The sequence below is a fragment of the Drosophila ficusphila genome, unplaced genomic scaffold (genome assembly GCF_018152265.1).
Source record: "Drosophila ficusphila isolate 14025-0441.05 unplaced genomic scaffold, ASM1815226v1 contig_636, whole genome shotgun sequence".
Taxonomy (NCBI): Eukaryota; Metazoa; Arthropoda; class Insecta; order Diptera; family Drosophilidae; genus Drosophila; species Drosophila ficusphila.
The window spans coordinates 2,526,636-2,552,734 of record NW_025064569.1 but is presented as its reverse complement, the minus strand read 5'-3'; the positions used below and the strand labels follow the sequence as shown (position 1 = coordinate 2,552,734).

General features: G+C 40.6%; 1 protein-coding gene across 1 annotated transcript; it reads right to left on the bottom strand.

Moving 5' to 3' along the window:
* Window positions 1–6,351: 6,351 nt before the first annotated feature.
* LOC108101101 (probable chitinase 10) lies at window positions 6,352–24,795 on the bottom strand. The gene is given in 9 exon segments (XM_017205316.2): window positions 6,352–7,771; window positions 8,822–9,017; window positions 9,076–9,997; window positions 9,999–10,525; window positions 10,584–10,863; window positions 12,349–12,534; window positions 12,597–16,214; window positions 16,282–16,331; window positions 24,721–24,795. Coding segments are annotated over 8 exon segments (7,089 nt in total). The 5' UTR covers window positions 16,312–16,331; window positions 24,721–24,795; the 3' UTR covers window positions 6,352–6,441.
* Between the last annotated feature and the right edge of the window lie 1,304 nt (window positions 24,796–26,099).

Here is a 26,099-nt window from a genome sequence, read left to right as displayed (position 1 = left end):
GTTCAGCGCAGAATTTGGAAAACGCCTTGTAAAAAAAAGCCTAGTGAAGACCAAAGCGAAATCCTCGGATAAGATCCCCCCTTATGTTGACGACCACCGCAAAATGAAAAAGGACTACGATTTGAGGATATGCACCTGGAATGTCCGAAGGCTTAATTGGGAAGGTCCCTCTTTCCAACTGGCGGATGCCTTCGAAAAATTAAAGGCTGACACTACCGCCATGCTGTTAAGGATGCATTTTACGCGAGACTCGAGGACACATACAACCGTTCCCTTGACCACGAAGTGAAGATCATCTTCGGGGACTTTAATGCAAAGGTTGGACGCGAACGCATCTTTGATCATTCATTCTTCATGAGAAAACTTCGAAAAACGGTTTCAGGCTGACATCCACAAGGCCACATGGATGTCCCCTGATCAAAAAAACTAGATTGATCACGTTGTGATAGACCGAAGGCATGCCTCAAGCGTGATAGACACGCGTACGTTTCGTGGAATCAACATTGACTCGGACCACTATCTTCTCGCAGCCAAGATACGTTTGCGGCTATGCCGAGCGAAAAACATACGCCCCATCACGCAACGAAAGCTTGACGTCACTGGGCTGTGATCACAATCGCACTCCATGCGAGCTGCTGCTGAAACAGCCATTGGGTTGGCGTGACGCGAGTTACATGTGAACGTTACAGGTAAAAAAGAAAGGAAAAGAAGCGACTTTTTAGACGGAAAAAACGGGAACAAGAAGGGCGAGAGTACGAGGAACTTGAGGTGTTGCAGGACAGGAATGATGTTCGGAAATTCCACCAACAAGACAACCGTGTGACACAAGGTTTCAAGACCGGAGCACCTAACTGTCGGGATGAAAATGGAAATCTTCCCAGTGCTGAGGTTATGGAGGGAGCATTTCTCCAAGCTGCTAGTAGGCGATGGCGGCAACAATCCCGCCATTGTAGGAAGCATTCCGATACCACCAATCGACGACAATGTGGATATACCACTACCTAGCCATGACGAGGTCCGAGTTGCTATAACGCGGCTCAAAAACAACAAAGCAGCCGGTGCTGATGGACTGCCTGCAGAGTTGTTTAAGGCCGGCGGCGAAGAGCTGATAAGGTGCATGCATCAGCTCTTGTGCTAAATATGGCTAGAAGAAAGCATGCCCAACAATTGGAATCTCAGCGTCCTTTGTCCTGTACTGAAGAAAGGTGACCCGACGATATGCGCCAACTACCGGGAAATCAGCCTGATTACCATCTCACACAAGGTCCTATCGAGCGTAATATGTGAACGACTGAAGCCGTATACAGCACACTGATTGGACCTTATCAGCTTCAGACCTGGTAAGTCCACCATAGACGTGATCTTCACATTACGCCAAATCCTGGAAAAAACCCACGAGAATAATACGGCTTTGCAGAATGACATTGAGCAGCACCATCAGCTCTGTCAAGGTAGGAACGAACCTCTCCGAATCTTTTAATACCGTTCGAGGTTTCAGACAAGGCGACCGCCTGTCGTGCGATCTTTTCAATTTCGTGATGGAAGGGGTACTGCGGAAAGCCAGTGTACATCGATCTGGCACTATTTTTTATAAAAGTGTCCAGCTCCTTGCGTATGCCGATGATATTGACATCATTGGCCGCAGCAAGCGTGATGTCACTGCTGTATTTTCGGCTATCGAAAAAGAGTCGGCAAAAGTGGGTTTGGCGGTAAACGAGGGCAAGACGAAGTATATGCTGTCGACAAGCAGGGAGGCGCGGCGCCTAGACTCCCATGTGGTAGCGGACAGCTATACCTTCGAAGTGATCAAAGAGTTCACGTACCTTGGCACTGCCTTTAACACCGAAAATGACGTCAGCCTGGAGATCAAGCGAAGAATCACACTTGCCAATAGGTGCTACTTTGGTCTGAGTAAGCAAATGTGCAATAGAGACCTCTCTCGCCGTACAAAATTAACACTCTACAAGACACTCATCCTACCCATGCTATTATATGGCGCAGAAGCATGGGTAATATCACACGCTTGGAGTGTTCGAGAGAAAAATTCTTTGCAAGATCTTTGGTCCCGTTCGGATTGGGGACGACTTTCGCAATCGGATGAACCACGAGCTGTACGAGTTGTACGACGACGTGGACGTGATCCGGCGCATCACGGTACAACGTCTGCGCTGGCTCGGCCACGTCGTGCGTATGGATGAAGAATCTCTAGCTCAGAAGGTATTTGAAGCGAGGGTCGACTACGGGCGACGACGAAGGGGACGATCAAAGCTCAGTTGGAAGGACCAAGTGGAGGAGAACCTGACTGCACTGGGTATTTCCGATTGGTGGAGGCGCGCGAGGAGCAGAGGCGCCTGGAGGGAGACGCTGTGGTCGGCCAAAGCCCGAATCGGGTTGTAGTGCCACCTAATGAATGAAGTTGTGTAGTTGCTAAAAAATAATATCGAATAAATACAGTCTACTAAATTTTGTATTGCAACAAGGAGTCAACAAGTCAATACCCATTGCCGTCAAGGGAGACCCCTAGCATCTCTTACCACATTCCATCTACGTTCGCGAATGCGCGAGCAAATCTCAGCTTCACCGCCACCGTAGGTCGGGGCATTTAGTTGGTGATCACTGGAATTAGCTAAAGAAAATGACTGACCGTACATTGGCATACCCATCACCAGCTTCCGCCGGTCAGCTCCTTTTGATATCCAGTAGTTCATTGAGAAATTCGTGTTAAAAGTGTCCGTGCCTTGGGGGTGGTCATACATAGGCGCTACGTGACCAATCTTCTTATCCCACTGACCGTGGTAATCATATGCCATGACTGATATCCAGTCAAAGAAGTGTGACAACTCGGGCACATCGTATCCAGCGTCGATTACCTTTTTGTCTGATGAAAAACATAGATGCTATCATTTTATTTCCATTCATTCTATATAGATTTTTCAATCTTTTATATGGCAGCTATTTGATATACTTGTTCGATTTTTATTTTTTTTTTTTTATCTGTATAAGCGTTGTTAAAAATTTATTTCCACTATTTCTACATATATTTTTCGATCTTTCCTACGGAAACTACATACATATATGATATAATTATCAGATTTTTATAAAATTTTATTCGAAATTTAATGGTAGTTAGAAAACTGTTTTTGGAAAATACTTAAGAGCTCGGTCAAACTTTACCGTGCTTAACGCTCAGTGTTACAAGAATTATTTAGTCCGTTGCAGGTCCCAGTTTTTACGGGATCCCAAACAGTTCTATAATTTTGTCAACACTAAGCACAGATCATGTTCCTTTCCGCCTTTGCTTTCGTTTGAAAGTAGGACGGCTAACACTGATCAGGCAATAGCCGATCTGTTTGCCCAATTCTTTCAAACAACTTACTCAACAGTGTCTCATTCTAGTGAGCAATATTTATACGCAATACCTAAGTCGAACGTAATATTTCGTCCCACCTTAAACGAAAGCTCCCTACTTTTGGATCTTCAACGTGTTACACCAGTTTACTCCCCAGGTCCTGACGGGATTCCTGGGTGCGTTCTTAAACACTCTGCAAATGCATTGTGTAAACTCCTTCTCAAGCTGTTTACCCTATCCCTACAAACTTGTCAGTTTCCCCTTATTTGGAAGGAGTCATTTGATATTCCCCTTCATTAAAAAGGGAAGCAAGTCGGATGCTTGCAATTATAGAGGTATTTCTAAATTGTCAGCAATTCCAAAGCTTTTCGAACGTGCAGTAACCCCCCACTTGCAGCACCTTTGTAGATCAATCATATCTCCATGCCAACACGGATTTATGAAACGCAGGTCTACCACAACAAATCTTTTAGAGCTCACATCCTTCGTGATAGATGGCTTTAAAAATAATTTCCAAACTGATGTCATTTACACAGACTTCAGTAAAGGATTTGACTCTGTAAATCACTTCCTAATGATTCGCAAACTTGACATGATGGGGTTTCCAGCAGATCTTTTAAGTTGGATCTTTAGTTATCTCAGTGGCCGAACGCAAAGAGTCCTTTTCAAAAATTTCATAAGTAGTATCCTCAGAGTTACCTCTGGTGTACCACAAGGAAGCCATCTGAGACCATTACTTTTTACCTTGTTTATCAATGATCTTCCATCGATCATTGCGCATTCCCGCGTACTTATGTTCGCGGACGATGTAAAACTGTGTCTGCAGTATAATGATTACTCCCGTCATTTAAACCTTCAAGCAGACCTAAACAATTTTCAAAACTGGTGTAACGAAAATTTCCTGAAATTAAACAGCTCTAAATGCAAGCTGATGACGTTTTGTCGGGTTAATCCACAAAATGTCACCTATTCACTAAGTGGTGGTGCCTTGGAAAGAATAGCGCTTGTTGACGATCTTGGCGTCCAATTGGACCCCAAACTTAAATTCTCCGCTCATATTTCGAACATGGTTAATAAAGCTAGGGGAATGCTTGGATTTATTAAACGATGGTCGAAGGAATTTGAGGATCCTTACGTTACCAAGGCTTTATTTATATCGTTGGTCCGGCCAATCCTTGAGTATGGGGCACCCGTTTGGAGTCCTCAATACGGAGTACATGCTGATCGCATAGAATCAGTACAAAAAAACTTTTTAATTTTTGCCCTACGTCGCCTAAACTGGAATGCAAACCTATTCCTACCCTCATATTCTCATAGATTGCTCCTCATTAACTTGCCCTCCCTTACTAACCGTAGAACGATGCTTGGTACTGTATTTATTCATAACCTTATACGTGGTGAAATTAACTGTCCTTACTTGCTGAGTAGACTAAATTTCTCAGTACCAAGTAGAATTACTAGAAATTATGCTCCTTTAGTTTTAAATCTTTGTAGATCTAATTACGACGTGCATGAGCCTCTCAGGGTACTTTGTTCAGACTATAATAGACTGTATTCTATAGTATCTTCTTCTGACTCTCTGGAACTCCTAAAAAGATCAATACTAACATTTCTGGCACAAAATTAGATCGTTAAATTTAAAATTAAAATAACATTTAACTTTCTTTCCTCACCTTTCGTTTTTTAATTTTTTTTCTTTTAGTTTTTTGGTATAGTTTCAGCGAAATAGCTTTAAAACTGAGAGACTAGTTTACATAGAAACAGACAGGCGTATCTCGATTCAGATCGGGATGCTGATCAAAAATATAAATATGCAGTCTGAGGTGTCTTCTTCACTGCGTTTTAAACTTCTGGATGAAATTAAAATACCCCCAGCAAGGGTATAAACATAAGAAGCTCAGCTTAGAGCTGAGCATATTATGTTTTATGTTAAACTAGCGGACCCGGCGAACTTTGCCTCGCCCCAATTTCACGATTTCATATAACCCCAGGGTAATAATAGAACACTGGTAATTCAAATTTGTTGTGAAATTTTTTTGACTCGAAATCATTGGGAGTTGCTCATTGTGATAAAAGAGAGACGCCATTACCTTATAACTTGGATTGTAGCCTGGTTAATATCATTTGAGGTCATTTGAAAGCATCCGTTATACATATTTTTGTGCAAGCTTTAGGAAACTGTTTGTTTGGGCTGAATTTCCATATAGTAGCGAATACAATGGCTCTGGTGGATGAGCCAAAACGGACAATTTAAGTTTGCCACCTGCACAGCATAAGCCGGGGGTTTCCAATCGAAACTTCAGTGCATTGCAATGCTGACATACGACAGACAATGAACCAATAACAACGCAGCTATGATCCTTGTAGGGTGTTTCAGAATTGTATACGAATGCAGCGCGATTAAAGTTATTATTTGCGGTTCGTCTTCCTCTATTATATTGTCGGGCTTGAGGTGGGGTTTGTGCAGCGCGAAGCTGTACCATTCGGGCACGTGTCGATGCATTTATTTCTGCACGTTCCTCTTGCGTCCGACTATTACGGAAATTCTGACTATTTATTACATTGCGCGAACGCCGTCCAAGTCTTAATCGTCTAACAGCAGGCATTATTTCCAATTGTTTAAGCTCACGCGTTTTTTTTGTTTAAATATTTTTTTACCGACTTCATCGATACACAATATCAACGCAGCTATGATCTCTGTAGTGTGTTTTAGAATTTTACATACAACATTGTGTACATCTGTTGAGCCGCTGGCGACTTTTCCAGAAGGTTTTCCCAAAATTTTCTTATGCTATAACCTTCTTCTGGCAGGTACAAACAACTGAAAAAAATTTTTAGCCAGATTGGCCTGCTGTTCTCTCGTAATGCGATTCCGCACATTTTTTGTCTCCATTTTTATATATATAGATATTATACGATCTCAATTTCTGTCAAAAATTCACATTGTAACGGTCCATTAAAAATAGTCAAAAGCTATTGATTTTAATTAAAATTAATTCCTTTATTTTAAGTTTCATGCTTATACAAGAATCGACCTAACTCTAGACAATATATGGAGAGCTCGGAAAGCGACAAGTGGGATATGCCAATTATTAAGTGCAATCGCTGGCGATTTGTCCGGGAATGCTGCGCAGCTCCTGGTTAAGGGTGCGCAGCAATGGGTGCTTGCCGCACCCGCACCGGCCGCGAAAGTCGTCTAGATCAAGGGCCCAAACCATTCCGCCACCCAGCCGAAGACTCTTTATAAACCGTGCCTTCCTTCGAATGTCTGCCACGTCATCGTACGAGATCCACTGGTTGCCACTGTAAGCGTAGGGTCCAATACGACCCTCTTTATCTCTCACTACGCTCCAACCACCGTTGCCAACTTTTTCACAGATCTCGTAATATGCCAAAAACCCTCCAGCTCGAGTAAATGGCCCTGCCTGTCCTGGACCTACTGATTTATCGTTTAGTGATGAATGCTTTCTGTCAGCCAGCGAAAAAGTCTGGCCGTACATGGGCATTCCCATAACCAGCTTGTCCGCGGGGGTGCCCCGTTCCAACCAGTAGTGGACACTGAAGTTTCCATTAAAGTAAGGACTAGAGTCACCCTCTATGTGGTAAAGCGGGGCTACATGACCGGTTTGCTTATCCCAGTGTCCGTGAAAGTCATACGCCATCACTGCAATCCAATCAAAGTACTGAGACAGCTCGGGGACGTTGTAACCTGAATCGATTACCATTTTACTGGGTGAGACTGCTGCGGAGAGCAGCAGCCCCTTTGGCTTAAATGCCTGCGATAGTTCCTTCACCAAAGCAACAAATCCCTGCTTTTCAGAGGGAGCGCCCTTTGTGCAGTCCACCTGCCAGCACACTGGGTACTCCCAGTCCAAGTCCAGGCCCTCAAAGCCGTACTTTTCTAAAAATCTAAGTACACTTTCGATGAAGCGCGCCCGAGCCTGTGGGTCAAGCACCAAGCGCGCATACTTGCTGCCCAGCGAGTCATTCCACCCTCCGATGGCCACCGTGACACGAAGTCCTTCTTGTCTGAACTTTACCACGCGTTGGTAAAATTTGTTGTCGACATCGGCCCAGGAGTCATGCGTTCTGATCAACAGCGAGTTGCTGTCGAGCACAGCGAAGCCGTAGACAATGTGCGTGCAAAGATTAGCATCTATGTCCTCGGGCAAATACTTCCCCTGGCCCTGTCGGTACCAGGCCCAGTTGGTGAAATAGCAAACAACTTTATAGGCATCGCTGCTGCTATACTGTGGAGTGGAGGACGGATGCTTGTTGCTTGTTGTCGCTTCCGGAATAGTTATCGTAGGCTTAGGGCGATCGACCACTGGCACTTGGGTTGTATATTCCATTCGCACAGAGCAATTGACGTTATTCGGCCAATCGCAGTAGTTCTTGTTCCACTGGAGACCTGAAGGACATCTTGAAAAACAATACGAATAAAATGTTGAAAAGATTATTTTCGAATACAATAGGGGCCGTCCATAAACCTCGTGACGCTCCTAGGGGGGTGGGGGGTTCATCAGAGAGTCACGCTTTGTTGTAAGGAGGTTGTAATTTGTATATGTGATGCGTCACATAGGGGGGGAGGGGGTCAAAAAAGCCAACAATTAGCGTCACGAGGTTTATGGACGGCCCCATACAGAAATTTAATACAGATTAAAAAAAAGGTTTTTAAGTAAAATCCTTATTGTGGAAGACGAATGAAAGTTTTTTTTAAACATTTCCGATGTTTAAGTGTACACATTTATCTATACTGATGATTAGCATTACTAATAGACATGGTATTGCTATGAACCTCCGTGAGACCTTAAGTCTAATCACCACTCACGAGGTCAGACTAAAACTTGGTGAGTTGCTGACAGAAATGCTGATACCAGTGGCGGACTTACGGGGGGTTTTTGGGGTTCAATATGTATTTTGTTTCACATGTTTGAAGTCTGCAAGGGTATATAACCTTCAGCTTGCCGAAGCAGAATCACAATGATAATCTGTCTTCTAACTTATGTCCGTCTGTCTGTTTATATGTAAACTTGTCTCTCATATTTAAAGCTAGATAGCTAGTATGCGTGGGAATCAGATAGACGGATAGACGAACAAAAGTACATATCCAGGTCCACTCAGATGGTGATGTTGATCAATAAAATATATGCTTTATGGTGTGTGTGGTTTCAACTTCAGTTCGTTGCAAGCTTTTATCTCTAATTATTACACCGTTTGTAAGGGAATCAGCAGTTATATTTTGCAGACACAATAGAAATTATGTCATAGCTTAAAAAGAATGAGCTTTTCAAAAGAACACCGCCGGGGGACAAAAAGCAGAATGGGCAGCTAGCTGGAAAGCTTCGACTTTTCGTAAACATTTTTTTTTAAGTTTTAAAAGTAAAGATAAAAATAAATCGAATTTATTAATTTTTGTTACGTAAACTATAGTTTGTATGGTTTTATCCGTAAATACTAAATTATGCTTACCGTTGTTCCACTTGCACCCCGTCTTGGCAAATGTAATACTTATTGCAGTCACGTTCGTGAGGCAAATAGTATTCTCCGTCACATTCTATAGACTGGACCGGCTGAATAGCATTTAGATTACTTGGCAACCCACCTTGTGAAACAGGGTCAATTTGCTGATTGATAGTGGGCTTAACGGCCGGCTTAAAGTTTGCAACTGCGAAACTCATTGATGTTAAATATGATACCCAGAGATATTTGTATGCACTACTTACTCATTGTGCTCCCTTTTTGTTCAAGCAGGCACTTTGGATGTGGACCTCCAAAACCTCTTAACACGCGATTAATCGTTTTAAGCAAAGGGTAGCTTTCACATCCGCAGTCGTTTTTAAAGTCGTCCAGATCCAAAGCCCAGATCATAGCTCCTCCAAGGCCCATTGCCTTAATGTACTCACTTTTATGCCGAATCATGGATGCATCGTCAAAGGAGACCCATTGATCTCCGAGATAGGCAAAAGGTCCCATGCGACCCCTAGCATCTCTTACCACATTCCATCTACGTTCGCGAATGTGCAAGCAGATCTCATAGTAGGCCAGAAAACCTCGTGCCCTTGTGGCCTTTCCAGCTTCACCGCCACCGTAGGTCGGGGCATTTAGTTGGTGATCCCTGGAGTTAGCTAAAGAAAATGACTGACCGTACATTGGCATACCCATCACCAGCTTCCGCCGGTCAGCTCCTTTTGATATCCAGTAGTTCATTGAGAAATTCGTGTTAAAAGTGTCCGTGCCTTGGGGGTGGTCATACATAGGCGCTACGTGACCAGTCTTCTTATCCCACTGACCGTGGTAATCATATGCCATGACTGATATCCAGTCAAAGAAGTGTGACAACTCGGGCACATCGTAACCAGCGTCGATTACCTTTTTGTTAGGGGACACGGCAGCCGAAAGAAGTAAGCCCTTAGGTCGGAATACCTTTGACAATTCCCGCACTAAGAGAGTGAATCCGTTTTTTTCGTCAGCAGTACCTTTTTTACAATCCACCTGCCAGCAAACTGGGTACTCCCAGTCAAGGTCAAGACCATCGAATTCATATTTCTCAATAAAGTTTAAAACGTGTCGTATAAACCGCGCACGTGCTTCTGCGTTTCTTACTAGTCGGGCATACTTGTCGCCGGCTGAGTCGTTCCAACCCCCCAATGGCTAAAGTTACTTTAACGCCTTTCTTGCGATATTCCACAGTCCGCTTATAGAAATTGTTGTCTAAGTCCGCCCAGGAGTCATGAGGTTGAATTGTCAGCTTTTCCCTGTTTAGCACAGCAAATCCATAGACTATATGAGTACACAGATCAGCATTAACGTCTTCTGGCAGGAACTTGCCACCGTCTTGGCGATACCACGCCCAGTTTGTAAAATAGCAGATTACTTTAAAATCGGCTGACAATGCTGTACTAGGAGCTGAGAACTCTTCCTCAACGTCTTTGTTTGGATCTATTTCCTTTTCTGGCAAAGTTCCTGAAGTGTATCCACCATTGCTAGCCTCCAATTCAGCTTCAGTAGTCTGTATTGAAACTGATGCTTCAAGCCCCGTTTCTGGCTCAAGCTCTCCAGTTTCTACAATTTCAGACACTTCTTCACTTTCCCCATTTTCAGCTTCAACTTCTTCGTTTATTTCCCCTGAGCCTCCAACAACTTCCTCGACAGACTGCGGATCTAAAATGCCAGCTAAAATTTTAAGTTAAATATGAATCATTGAAAAAAAAATATGGAGGGCTTAACTCACAAGTTGTATTGAACAAGTTTGGTGGATTCTTAAGCACGTCGTGGATCTCCCGAAGTAGGGGGTGTACGCCATCTCCGCACCGATTGCGGAAGTCATCAAGATCAAGGGCCCATACCATGCCCCCGCCTAGGTCCAATGATCGCACCAGCTGCGACTTTTTTCGGATCATAGCAGGGTCATCGTAGGACACCCACTGTGTTCCCTTATGGGCATACGGACCCATGCGACCAAGTGGATCTTGGACTACTTCCCAGCCCTGGTGCTTAACCCGGTCGCAAATCTGTTTGGAAAAATGTTTATAGTTTTTATTAATTTAAGTTTATTGCGAAAAACACAAAATATAACACTTAAAATGCCTTGTTTTTAAATACAAGAAAGTTAGAAAAATTTATCACAAATTCTTCTACTTACAATATCAGCTGGTATGTTGATTATACGGTTAGCAACGAAGTTAGGACTTATCTTTCTATAAATGTTCTAGAACTTTTCCGATGGTTCTTATGTCATACGAAATGCTCTGCCTAATTTTACAAGTACACTAGTTACTCATAGAGTAACAGGGTATTTTTAACAATATATAACAGGTCAAAGGTGTTTATTCCAAAAAATATCTTTCTTTTTCTGTCGGTTTGTCCATATGAACGTGGATATCTCAGGAACTATAAGAGCTTTATATTGAAAGAAAGAAAGCTAGCTTGAGCAAGCTGAAGCTTATATACCCTTGCAGACATCAAATGTCGAACAAAATACATAAAGGCTAAACAACGACGACGATTTTTCTTTAAATTTTCCATATTTTTGACTACTTTACTTTAATTTGAAATTTAAGAGTCGTAAAAAACTATATATTCCAAAAATCATAATTGTCTCATGAAAAACAACGGATTTTATTTGCGTGAATTCTGTATATATTTTCTGAACTTTCCTATGGTAACTATATGATATAGTTATCTGATTTTATAAAATTTAATTCGAAATTCAATAGTAGTTAGAAAAACCATCTGGAAGCGGAAGGGTATACAAATTATAATTTTGTTACCCGTATGCAGCGGAAATTAGTTACACTTCTGTGCCACGACGGTTTTGACGCACATGATATATTCCTATTCTGTACATGCATAAGCAGGGAATGGCGTGTGTGTTACAAATTTGTCAGGCCTGATTTTTTGCTCTCGAGCCTTGGAAGGGAGTCCGGAGTTGCCACAGCAATGATGGGAATAGCTTTCTTAAAAATTTGCTACTCGTTTTAGGCCCACTGTCAGTATGAACATCGACATTTTGAAAAGGTTGCCACACCTTTTCTTTCTCTAGTTAAAATGTGTGTGGGCCGTGGGACTACGCGCAAAAAAAAAAAAAAAAAAAAAAAAATTGTTAAAAACAAAAACCCATACAAAGGTGATAGACTCGTTTTCGTAGAAACAAACATAATAGGGTGCTACTAAACAAGAATATTTACACTGTATAGGGTCAAAAGTGTCTTCTTCAATGTGTTGCAAGGAATTTACTAAAATTTAAATAGCCTTTGCAAGGGTATAAGTTGTAGGACATTACTTCTACCGACTTAAGAATAAAAACTACTACAAAATATTTTAAGATATATCCTGCCAAGAACTAGATCCTAAGATAATTTAGTTTATAAAATTAATGTACAAATCAACAGACATAAATGCGATTCCACTGTTGCGCCAAAAGACGTGCTTTCACGCTTAATTTATAAACCTGTAAATCATATAAATTTATCCATCAGACTTTTAAAGCTGTTTACCTCATAGTAAGCAAGGAACCCTGCTGCTCTGGTGAATTCTCCTGCTTGGCCGGGTCCAGGGGCCTTGGCATTTAGACCACTGTTGCTTGCTTTTTCTAGAGTAAAAGATTGACCATATAGTGGCATACCCATAATAATTTTCCGCGATGGAGCTCCCTTTTCAATCCAATAGTGTAGCGAGAAGTTCTGCAAAACAAACAGATTAAATATGCTCGGTATTCGCAAATATTTGTGTTTAATATGCTTACCGAGTTAAAATACTCAAAGTCATCATCGGGATGATAGAACAAAGGGGCCACATGGCCAGTTTTCTTGTCCCATTGACCATGAAAGTCGTATGTCATCACAGCGATCCAATCAAATAACCGAGAAAGCTGGGGAACGTCGTATCCTGCATCAATTATTTTTTTGCTAGGCGAGACGGCAGTAGATAACAAAAGTCCCCGAGGCCTAAAAGCTTCTGACAGTTCCCGAACCCATGCGGTGAAACCCTCTTTCTCTTCGACGAATCCCTTGTTACACTCCGTTTGCCAACACACCGGGTACTCCCAGTCTAGGTCAAGACCGTCGAATCCATATTTTTGAACAAACTCAACGGCATGGCGTATAAAGCGAGCACGTGCGGAGGGACTTCGTACTAGGCGACTGTACTTATCGCCTTGCGAGTCATTCCAGCCGCCAAGAGCCAAACTCACTTTAATACCCTTGCTTTTAAGGCCACTGACCCTCGTGTAAAAGTTATTGTCAATGTCGGCCCAGGAATCATGGGTGCGCAGAATTAATTCGGAGTAATCGAGAACAGCGAACCCATAAACCACGTGAGTGCACAGATCCGTGTTGATGTCATCAGGAGTATAGCGACCCAGTCCCTTGCGGTACCAGGCCCAATTGGTAAAGTAGCACACGACTTTGTAGTACCCGTCCAAAGGCTTCAACACTGGCTTTTCTGTGGGGTAGGTTGGACGTGCTGTGGTGGCCGGTTTTTGCGTGGTGGGTGCCGGTTTGGACAACGGAGGCTTGGGCTTAGTCATTGATCCTGCTAGCCCGCTATTATTACCAGAGTCCTGATTGCATTTGGCTGCAACTGGCCAGTCGCAGTTCCCAATCGACTCGCTGAAGTGCAGTCCTGGTGGACAATCAGCGGCCTGAAGTCGGTTCCATAAGCAGAAGAGATATTTCGAACAGTCAGCCGGATACGGTACTCGTTCCTCGCCATTGCACGGATCCTCCTCGCTGACGCGACTGGCATGAATGATTTTTAGATATTTTTGGCTTGTTACGCAATTCACAACCTCTGGGTAGTCGCATCTCTTACGTATTGCGTCCCAGTGTAAGTTGCCGCCACACTCGCTGAGTACTAGGACACCATTGATGCAGATGTAGTATTCTCCACAGTTTCTGTGGGTATAATATTCCCCTTCATTACAACTGGCCAATGTTGGTGGGCGCGAAGTTTGTGGTCGTACTGAGGCGTTAACGAAATTATGATGTGTAACTGTAACTGTCGGTTTCCGATTAGGCTTTGTGCTAGTTGTGGTGTTTTTTGGCTTCATGGTCGTTGGAACCGGGTTTAGGATAACCGTGCTCGATTCCTGCACCCGTTTTTTTGAACATTGAGCCGATGACGGCCAGTCGCATCCCTTAGCCTCCTTGTTCCAGTGAAGACCTCCAGGACAGAACTGTTGCCGCAATTCTCCGGCATTTATGCAGTGAAAGTAGGCGTTACAATTTTTGGAGTCGGGATAAAACTCGCCACTTTTACAGTTTGAGGCCTGTACCACGGGGTAAATTACTGCTGGTACGGGGATAGTGGTGTGTGCAGGTCTGGCAGTGGTCTTGGTAGGCATACTGGGACGACTTGATGTCGGGCTCCACCAGATGCTCGCAACAGTAGTGGTACTTTTATTGTTTTCAGTTGTAGTTATAGGTTTGGGTTTTTTTGTCGTGCTGGCCTCCCAGCTCGGCCAAGTTGTGTGATTGTGACTCACGCCCGCGGAGCCATCGCTACTTATAGTAGTCATTTGAGGTGGGATGGGTGTAACCACTAATGGCGGACGCTCGCAGTTAATTCCGGTGGGGGGCTCTGAGTCCAATCGACCCAATGCCCGGTTAATGGACTTTAGAAGCGGAAACGACTCACTGCAGCAGCGATTTTGAAAGTCATCGAGGTCAACGGTCCATGCTGCCACACCAGCAAAGTTATTATTGGCCGCGTACCGAGATTTAGCTTCAACACTTCTCGGATCTTCGTATCCCACCCACTGGTTCTTTAACATTGCATACGGCCCTGATCTTTGATTTGCATCCCGCCCAGTCATCCATTTGGACTTCCTAATGCGCTGGCAAATTTCGTAGTATGCCAGCATTCCTGGCTGCCTCGTTGATTCCCCGGCATCCCCTGGTCCACTTGCTGGTACTCCAGCTTCCACCAGCTTTTGACTACTTTGTTCCATTGTAAAACTTTGGCCATAGAACGGAATGCTTAAAACCAGTTTTTCTCTTTGCGCACCCATTTTTAAGAGCAATTGCATCGTGTAGTCTGTATTGTACTGCGGATATTTATCTGTCAATGAGCCGTATAGTGGACTAACATGGCCTGTCTGCCGCTCCCATGAACCATGGTAGTCGTATGTCATCACTGTCATGTAGTCTACTATGTCTGATAAAGCGGAAACTTCATAGGCTTCCGTAATGATCTCTTTATAGCCCGAGATGGCAACACCTAACTGGAATTTCGGGTTAACACGCTGAAATTCCGTACGCAGTTCTCTAAGAAGCTTTGTCAAGTTGGGTTTATCGCTTTCTGGTCCCTTTGTACAGTCGCTCTGCCAACATTTTGGATAGTTCCAGTCAAGATGTATACCGCTAAATCCGTGACGCTGAAGGAAGCCGGCAACACTTGATGCAAAGACCCGCCGCTTAATTTCATCGCTGGCTAATCGTGAGTACTTGGAGCCGTTAGAGTCAGTCCAGCCACCCAATGCAATAAGTACGGGTACTCCCAAGGAAGTCACGCGCTTGTAGTATTGGTTATCGAAGTCAACCCAAGGATCGAACGCGCTAATGGTCAAATGATCAGGGTCTAGAGAGGCAAACGAATAAATAATGACCGAACAGAGTTTTGGGCTTATCTGCTCAGGGACAAAATGACCTTCTCCCTTTCGGTAGAAAGCCCAGTTTGACATGTAACAAAGAACTTTGGTGGCCGCGTTGAACTGTTTTTTCTTCGTTTGCGATAGAGCTCCATAGGTAGTTTGCTGACTTTCCAGACCAGTCTGCACAAGTGCGCCGTAAGCCTGCTGCTGTAAATACGGATCAAGTTCCTCGATGTGCTCCAGCTGTTCCGCATTGACCACTTTTACCAATTGCTGATGCGGAGATCCGGAGCGGTATGGCTTCGGATTAAATTCGTCTTTACCTGGAACAATGAATGCGGCGTACTTATCGGAAACGGTCCAATCTGGCTCTGTCTTTACTTCCGTTTTTGCATTTACGTCGATGTTTACAAAATTCTTCTCAAAGTTTGCGCTTAGGCCCATATTCTCCCCTTGCTCTTCATTAATTGGCATTGACTCTACGGAATCGCGCACAAAGGAACGAATGCCGGGGGAATCTCGTAGCTGGGCCAAGTTCTTTTGATTTATACTAGGAACACTCTCCACGGCACTACGCAGTGGTAGGAAAGCTTCTCCAAACACAGAACGGTCATTAGAACGGATAAGTTGTTCGGCTTTATCGTCCAAGGATATGCTTTCTACGGCGGAACGAACGAATGTGGGCTTTTGTTGGGGAGCCACATGAAATTCCTGTGCCTCGATGCGAATATGGGCCTCAACTAGCGGTACCCCAAGCATGGCTAAGAGCACCTGGTCGAAGATGTGGTAGGGCCACTTTTTTATGAGATGAATTTATAAATTAGAAGACTTAACTCACCAGAAGCTTATAGGAGTCAATGAGACTCATTTCAATAACGTTCTTCTGCCCTGTAAAAATATCACAATAGCTGTTCAATTAAGAGAAACTAGAGAAAGATTCATGTTATGAGTATGCAGCAAAAGGCGTTTCAATGCCTAGTATTTTGCCCAAAAGCTGCAAAACGATGTCTGCCTTTCTTGCGCTTTTTTACTTCTGCCACGCCCATTGAAACGGTTGATCACAGTAGAGTCCCTCAAGATCTTATTGTATACCCTTGCAGAGCAAAGGGTATTATAATTTCAGTCAGAGGTTTGCTAACAGTGAAGGAGAAACCTCAGACCCCATAAAGTAAATGTATTCTTGATCTTGATATTAGATCTGAATCGAAATACGTCTGTACGTCTGTTCCACTGTCCGTCTGTCCGACTGTCCGACTGTCTGTTTCTCTTCAAACTGGTCTTTCAGTTTTAAAACTATCTTGCTGAAACTTTCCCAAAAGTTTTGTAGTTATTGCACGAAGTAGATAAGTCGGAACGGGCCATATCGGGCGACTATATAGAAATTCCCAGGCCGTTGTTTTTTATCATATCGACTTGTTTTCTTCCAGATGGTGTTTTTTAACCACAATCGAATTTCGAATTAAATTTCATCAAAATCGGATAACTATTTTATATGGCTGCCATAGGAGAATTAATGGATATAAGTTGATAACGACGCTGATTTTCAACACACGACCAAGTTTTTTAAGTAGCCTTGAATTATAAAAAAAATTTCAAAAAAAATCAGACAACTTTTTCATATAGATGCCATAGGAAAGATCAAAACCATCATAGAATTAACGGAAAAAACAAGAAAGGAAACTAGCTTCGCCAAGCCGGAGCTTATATACCCTTGCCGTCATTAAATATGTCAAACAAAATACATAAAGGCTAAAAAACATCGAAGCTATGTCGATTTTTCTATTAATTTTCCATACTGTTCATATGACAGCTATATGATATAGTCGTCCGATTTTAATGAAATTTAATTTGTAACTCAAAACTCATTAGAAAACTCTATACTGAAAAAATCATGATTGTCTGATGAAAAACAACGAGGTAATCATTTTATTTCCGTTATTTCTATATAGATTTTTCGATCTTTCCTATGGCAGCTATATGATATAGTACTCCGATTTTTATGAAATTTTTTTTTCGATTTAAGAATATTTAACATGATGTTCCATGACGAGGTCCGAGTTGCTATTACGCGGCTCAAAAACAACAAAGCAGCCGGTGCTGATGGACTGCCTGCAGAGTTGATTAAGGCTGACGGCGAAGAGTTGATAAGGTGCATGCATCAGCTTTTGTGCAAAATATGGCTAGAATCTCAGCGTCCTTTGTCCTGTACTGAAGAAAGGTGACCCGACGATATGCGCCAACTACCGGGGAATCAGCCTGATTACCATCTCATAAAAGGTACTATCGAGCGCTATATGTGAACGACTGAAGCCGTATACCAGCACACTGACCTTATCAGTGCAGCTTCAGACCTGGTAAGTCCACCATAGACCAGATCTTCACATTACGCCAAATCCTGGAAAAAACCCACGAGAATAACATTGACACACACCATCTCTTTGTCGATTATAAAGCTTCATTCGATAGCCCGACGAGGGAACCCCTATATGCCACCATGTCTGAGTTCGGTATTCCTGCAAAGCTAATACGTCTTTGCAGAATGACATTGAGCAGCACCATCAGCTCTGCCAAGGTAGGAACGAACCTATCCGAACCTTTTAACACCGTTCGAGGTTTCAGACATGGCGACCCCATGTCGTGCGATCTCTTCAATTTCGTGATAGAAGGGGTACTGCGGAAAGCCGGTGTACATCGATCTGGTATGCCGATGATATTGACATCATTGGCCGCAGCAAGCGTGATGTCACTGCTGTATTTTCGGCTATCGAAAAAGAGTCGGCAAAAGTGGGTTTGGCGGTAAACGAGGGCAAGACGAAGTATATGCTGTCGACAAGCAGGGAGGCGCGGCGCCTAGACTCCCATGTGGTAGCGGACAGCTATACCTTCGAAGTGATCAAAGAGTTCACGTACCTTGGCACTGCCTTTAACACCGAAAATGACGTCAGCCTGGAGATCAAGCGAAGAATCACACTTGCCAATAGGTGCTACTTTGGTCTGAGTAAGCAAATGTGCAACAGAGACCTCTCTCGCCGTACAAAATTAACACTCTACAAGACACTCATCCTACCCGTGCTATTATATGGCGCAGAAGCATCGGTAATATCACTGACGGATGCAGTAGCGCTTGGAGTGTTCGAGAGAAAAATTCTTCGCAAGATCTTTGGTCCCGTTCGGATTGGGGACGACTTTCGCATTCGGATGAACCACGAGCTGTACGAGTTGTACGACGACGTGGACGTGATCCGGCGCATCACGGTACAACGTCTGCGCTGGCTCGCCCACGTTGTGCGTATGGATAAAGAATCTCTAGCTCAGAAGGTATTTGGTAAGGCGACGACGAAGGGGACGACCAAAGCTCCGATGGAAGGACCAAGTGGAGGAGAACCTAGCTGCACTGGGTATTTCCGATTGGAGGAGGAGCAGAGGCGCCTGGAGGGTTGTAGTGCCACCTAATAATAATTTAGAAGGTAACCAGCCAGATTTTCTTATTTATGTACAGGCGATTAAAGATTCCATTAAAATACTGATCAGGAAGTTACCAATACAATTATTCACTATTTTGGCTCATCATGATATTACAGACTTAAGATCGTTAATTAGTATTGCACAAAATGAGGGAATATACGAAGAACATATTAATTTTGAATTAAATAAAAATCCAGAAAACCGTAATAAAAATGCAAACCCTACTCAGAATTCTAAATCACACAAATTCAATACAAATACCCAAGCCTAATATCGACCAAGTTAGCCACAATACCCTCAGCCATTCCAACTAATTTTAATCAATACAGGCAATCATTAAGACCCACCTATACACATCAGATTCCTAAAAATCAAGCTATGTGACACCTACCGAATCATTTTGAACCCAATCAATATATGAACTCAAAACCAATTACTCACAAAATTACTCACCCCTTCCCACAAAATTCCAATAAACCTCAAAGTCCTCAAACAGCATTATTATATTTTAAAGGAAATACATACCCCCAACAACAACAACCATCCAATTCTAAAAATATTAATTTCCGGGTTACCAAACGACTAAGACCATCGGACAGTGAGCAAACCAAAATGTCTATTGACGAATTGAGATTTCAAGATATACGAAGAATTACAACCTAATTATTATGAACAACAGTATTATGACCACAATTAGTACTATGGGTTAATTAATGAAGGGCAAAAACCAATTAAAATACAAATGAACAAATTCAAAATAGCTCAGAGCCAAACGAAAATTTTCGGGTAACAGCCCCGGACAACACAAGTACATAGAAATGTCATACAAAGGTAGCACATACAAATGCCTTATAGACACGGGATCCACAAAAAAAATGATTAATAAAAATATATTTCGTCTTCCTATTCAAAATACTTAATGTGAAGTTGTGACATCAAATGGTTCTATTTAGTTGAACAACTTGATTATGTTACCCAGAAATAGTATTTTTAAAACAAACGAGCCATTTTATGTACACAGTTTTTCTAATAACTACGATATACATGGTAGAAAATTGTTGAGAAATGCACAATAAATTTCAATAAAATATACAAATATAGCTTCAAAATCAGAAAAAAAAATAATCCAAAAGGCACCAGAACCAATAAAAAAATCAGCTCAGGAATCAAAAAAAAAAAAATTGAATTGTTTCGGTTAGATCACTTGATTCAGGAGGAAACTTCAAAGTTAAAAAGTTTATAAATTCAAAAATCTTCAATATGAAGAAGGAGACAATCTAACATTTACAAATACCATTAAACGCATACTAATTACAACACATAACTTCCTAATTTAATCAAAACAGTACCCACTTGCTCAAGTGTACGAAATTAAAGTCGAAAACCAAGTGCAGGAAATCCCTAATCAGGGATTAATTAGGGAAAGTTATTCACCATAAAATAGTCCTACCTGGATAGTACCCAAAAAAACGAATGCCTCTGGAAAAATGAAGTATATAGTAATTGATTACTACTACTATTACTACTTCAATGAAATAACGATTCACGACAGATAACCAATGATCAAAAGGAGAAAAGATAGATACACGAAATCTCGACTACATCGAAGCATTCAAAAAACTTAAAGCTTTAATAATTAGAGAACCCATTCTCCAATTACCCGATTTCAAAAACAAATCACTTTAACCACAGATGCAAGTAATTTAGCCCTTGAGGCCGTGCTTTCTCGAAATGGCCATCCTATAGTATATCATTCATAGGCAGAACACTTTATGAACATGATATAAATTACAGAGCTATTAAAAAGGAATTACTTGTCATATTCTGGGCCACTAAAACTGTTCGACATTATTTACTAGGGAGACATTTTCTCATTGCTAGTGACCACCAACCTCTTAGATAGTTGCATACCTTAAAAAAACCGAATGGCAAGTTACAAAGATGGAGAGCTAAATTAAACAAATACCAATACCAAGACTATATTAAAGGGAACGAAAATTCAGTTGCCGATGCATTTTAAGATTCAAAATTGAAGAAAATCATTATAGTGAAGTTACTCAACATAGTGCAGAAGAAGGCAATAGCAACCTTATAAAAATCAAGTGGAGCATTCAACAATATTCGGTAACTCCATTACCACAATTCAATATAATGTAATGACATTCGAAAAAGCCAAACAGATTTTACTTGATAATTTTATTTATAGAAACATAACCATTTATATTGAGGCGAAGTAGATTTTTAAACTATTCAAAGAGCATACAGAGAAAATATTAATCCAACCTACACTAAAATTCGCATCCTCTATCTATTAAAGAATGTTTGTTCATACGCCGAATTCAAAGAAATTATAATTCAATCACATGAAAAACTTTTACATCCAGGTATACAGAAAATGACAAAATTATTCAAAGAAAATACCTTCTTTCCAAATAGCCAATTATTAATTCAAAATATAATAAATGAATGCAACATATGCAATTTGGCTAAAACAGAACATAGAAACACAAAAATTTTAAATCACACCCAAAAAAACAACAAATTAAAACAAAAGACTGGATAGAATGCAGGAACGCGCTAATGCCCATTTTTACCAATTAGGCAAACCAAAATTACTAAAGGCAGACAGAGGTGGAGCTTTCTCCAGCTTGACTCTAAAGCGATGGCTTGAAGCAGAAGGAATTAATTTACAATTCAGTACGGCAAAAAATGGCGTAGCAGACGCCAAAAGACTACATGAAACAATAAATGAAAAAATCAGAATAATCTATTCATCCGATGATGAAGAAGTAAAATTAAATAAGATAGAAAAAATCCTTTACACATACAACCATAAAATTAAACATGACACCACTGGACAAACACCTGCTGAAATATTTCTATTATCAATTTATTTCCATTAATTCTATATATAATTTTCGATCTCTCCTATGGCAGCTATATGATAGAGTTATCCGATTTTTATCAAATTTAATCCGAAATTCAATAGTAGTAGAAAACGCCATCTTGAAGAAATCATGTCGATCTGATCAAAAACAACGGAGTGAGAATTTTTTTTTTCAATCTCTCGTATGGGAGCTATCCGATATCGTCGGCCGATCCGGTCCGTTCCGACTTATATAGTGCGTGCAATAACTACACACCTTTTGGGAAAGTTTCAGCAAGATAGCTTTAAAACTGAGAGATTAGTTTGCGCGGAAACGGACAGACGGACAGACGTACAGACGTATTCCGATTCTACTCATGATGCTGATCAAGAATATATATACTTTATGGGGTCTGAGGTGTCTCCTTCACTGCGTTGCAAACTTGTGACTGAAATTATAATACCCTTTTGCTCGGCAAGGGTATAATAATTAAGCACAAGAACCCAATTTGTAATTTTATACCAACACCCTCAAGAGAAATGATTCAATACGTTGAACCAAATATTATACTTACATACATGGAATCTAACTACAATCTCACAAAATTGTCAAGAATTAAATAGAGACATAAAAATAAATGGAAGGAAAAATTATTAGAATAAAACAATGTAGAATTAAAATTGGAAATGTTATTTTGAGTGAAAATTCGTTAAGTCCAGAATTTGATTTAACCCCATTGTATTAATCGATTAATTTAACTAAAAATTGGTAAATCACAATCACGTGTTGAAACTAATTTCAGAAAATAATTCCACATTTTACGTAACTATAATAATTGTAGTTATTGTCTTATTATTTTTCTTGTCCTATCAAAAAATTTTACCATTTACCACTTACCATTTTATATACAGAATTTAGAACACAAGAAAAAAATAATCAAGAACCAAAAAATATATACAAGAAATAAAACCGGCACAAAACCAGTTGCCGGCAACCCTTTTCAAGGGGAGGCAAGCGTCATATTCACATATTCAGCTATGTACCAAGAAATAAGAATATGCAGCGTAGGCGATCCCACGCTCAATCAATGTAAACAATCCACATCCAGAGCAGGCGATGCCGCTCTTCAATAACATAAACAATTCTTGCAATCACTAAGTGCCGAACCCTAAGTGGCACTCTTACGCTCAAATTATTGTATACAATCACTATTCCAAGAGGGCGTTTTCGCTCCTAAACTTTTGTAAAGAAAGGGCAGCACAAGTATGATTTTTGTAACAAGAAATTAGTCTTAAGCGTAGATCAACCGAATAAAGACGTAAACCTAAATCATCGTTCATTTATTCTCCTTAGCGTTGTCCTTAGTCAACTGACGGAACATTAGTTCGACTCATTTATATAATAAACAATTAGTGTGTTAAGAAAATTCATTAAATTTATTCTATTACTTTTATATTGATTTTTCGATTTCTCCTGTGGCAGATAGACGATAACGTAGTCGAAATTTTGGACACTCTACGCTAAAAAACTCGAAACTTAAAAAATCATGCTTGTGTGTTAAAAAAAAAAACAACGACGTAATAATTTTTCTCTCATTAATAAAAATAGATTTTTTAAAAATCATCGGAAAGAAGGATAGCTGCAAATGTCTAAATCGATTTACTTAGCAATTCTGATCAAGAATATATTTATTTTAAACACCTCAGACCCCGTGTATTTTCTTCACTGCCTTATAAAAGTCTTGCTAATTTCATAAAAATTATACTATACTGACTAATTTTTTTAAAAATCATAACTGCAATTTTTGTTATAGGAGCATTTTGCCTCAATTTTATTCGGGCATATATACTATCTGCAGAGACAAACTTGCATAGAAACAGACAGAAGGACAGACGTACATTTCTAGATAGTCATGATGATCAAGAATTCATACCCTATATGGAGGCTGAGGAGTCGCCTTCACCGCGCCGCAAACGCAAAAAAGAAGTGTTTAAAATCATGACGATTGACGGTTGCATGGCCACAAAAATTTTTAAATATTTTTTATGTTTTTACGGAATATACTTCGATTTAATGATTCAATTAAAGAGATAATATAGCATACTGGAAAGTACAACCTAAATAAAGCCCTGTTATTTGGGCGATTACAAAAATGCACACCGAGAGGATGGCATAGGAGCTTACCAAGGTGTTTTCCAAGAACTGACCTTTAATCTATATATTTTTCTCTCTCTTTAAACCTTTAAGTTTCGCAAAATTATTCCTATTTCTGTTATATTTATAATCAGCTAAGAAACTAACGGTAAAATCCGGTTTTTGTTTTGTCTAAATTTTTTTACATTTTTTTCAGACTGAACGTTCTTTAACAAAACATTGCCGGCCGGGTTATGTTATTTAAATGTATGTAACCTACGGGAGAGGCGAAATGTAAAAAAAGACGTTGGACAAGTTTTGAGATAAACAGCTTGGGGACCTGGAATTACTAAGAGAGAGTTGAGTCGAGCTTTGACTGCTTGTAGGAGTTCATTGAACGTTAAGAACTCAACGTTGTTCTCTGACAAATGTCATTCGCCCGGCTTAAGAGCTTCCTTGTTTAACAAGAGTAAAAGGCGTACACGAAGAAAATAGTGACACAAACAGCCCATAGTCTCGGCCACCAGTATGTTAATATAGCCTCTACACATTTGGGTAAATTGTATTCCAAAGCATTTTTGCTCCATGATTCTTGTGTTATAGGCACAATTTAAAAAACTTGCACACGGATATAAGTTTGTGTGTGAGTAACTAAAGAATCGTGCCTCTTAGGTCACTACTTTCAAATGCGTTTCACGTACGTCAACAAAACCTCGACGCCCTGAGATGTGACAATAGCCCACTTGATTCACGGCGCTTAACTAACCGCACAATTCTACACTGAAAATAGCCACCTGCTACACTTGACTCACACTCAATCAGAAGTCCGTTGGTAAATTCAATAACTTGGTTCGCGTCCAACTTTGTTCGTGCACGACCGGCACAAAACTGTTGACGTTCTTTATGAGGACGCTCCTATTTATACATAAATTTGAAGCTGATAAAAAAAAAGCCAAGGGAAACTAAGGTCAGCAGAATATTAGAACGTAGCTGTGACTAAAAGGAATATATCCTTGTAATGTTTATGGCTTTATATACGAGCATTTACATATATAGAGTATACGATTAATTAGGAATTTTCTACAGGAAGCCAAAGTTTCAGTCTATGGAGATATTTTTTCTTTTGTTAATCATATCCTTACGACGTTTGCAAGCTTCTTGTCGATCTTTTAATTTATTTTCAAATTTTTCCTTGGCAGCTATATGATGTAGTAGTCCGATCGCTATAGGAAAAACAAGCATTTTTAAATCACTTATCGTAACATATAATTAAATATCTAGGTAAAATCCAGAATGCTTATCAACATCAAAGAAATTATGATTTTCACTCCATTTCATTTTTTTTAGATCTTCGATTGTTTCTACAAAACCTATATGATTTAACCTTCCGAATTTACCAAAAGGTAAAAGCCAGAATGCTTATCAACATCAAAAAAGTGATGATTTTTACTCCATTTCATTTTTTTAAGAACTTCGATTGTTTCTACAAAACCTATATGATTTAACCTTCCAAATTTACCAAAATTTAATTCAAGATAAACAACAAAGGACGCTAGCTTCGGTGAGTCGAAACTTGAATACCCTTGCAGTCATCAAATATGTCGAACGAAATACATAGAGGCTAAACAACATCAAAGCTATCTCTATTATGTTTCTATATTAACGAGGATTGTTCATATGACAGATATATGATATAGTTGTCCGATGTTTATGAAATTTAATATGAATTTCAAGATTTGTTAGAAAATTCTATGTTGCAACAATTATTCTTGTCTGATGAAAAACAAAGATATTGCATTTCATTTCCGTTAGCTCTACATTTCATTCAATGTTTTTCTGTCGATTCAAGGGTTATTAAAAAAGCCGATATTCTAAAAATCATGCTCGTTGGATTAAAAAGAAAGACGCTATCAATTTTATAACATTGCAGAGCAAAGGGTATTATAATTTCAGTCACAAGTTTGCAACGCAGTGAAAAAGACACCTAAGACCCTATAAAGTATATATATTCTTCATCAGCATCACGACCTGAATCGAAATAGGTTGTACGTCTGTCTTTTTTATACCCTTGCAGAGCAGAGGGTATTATAATTTCAGTCAGAATCCAAGTACGTCTGTACGTCTGTCTGTCTGTCCGTCTGTCCTCCTGACGGTTTCTATGTTAACTAGTCTCTCAGTTTTAAAGCTATCC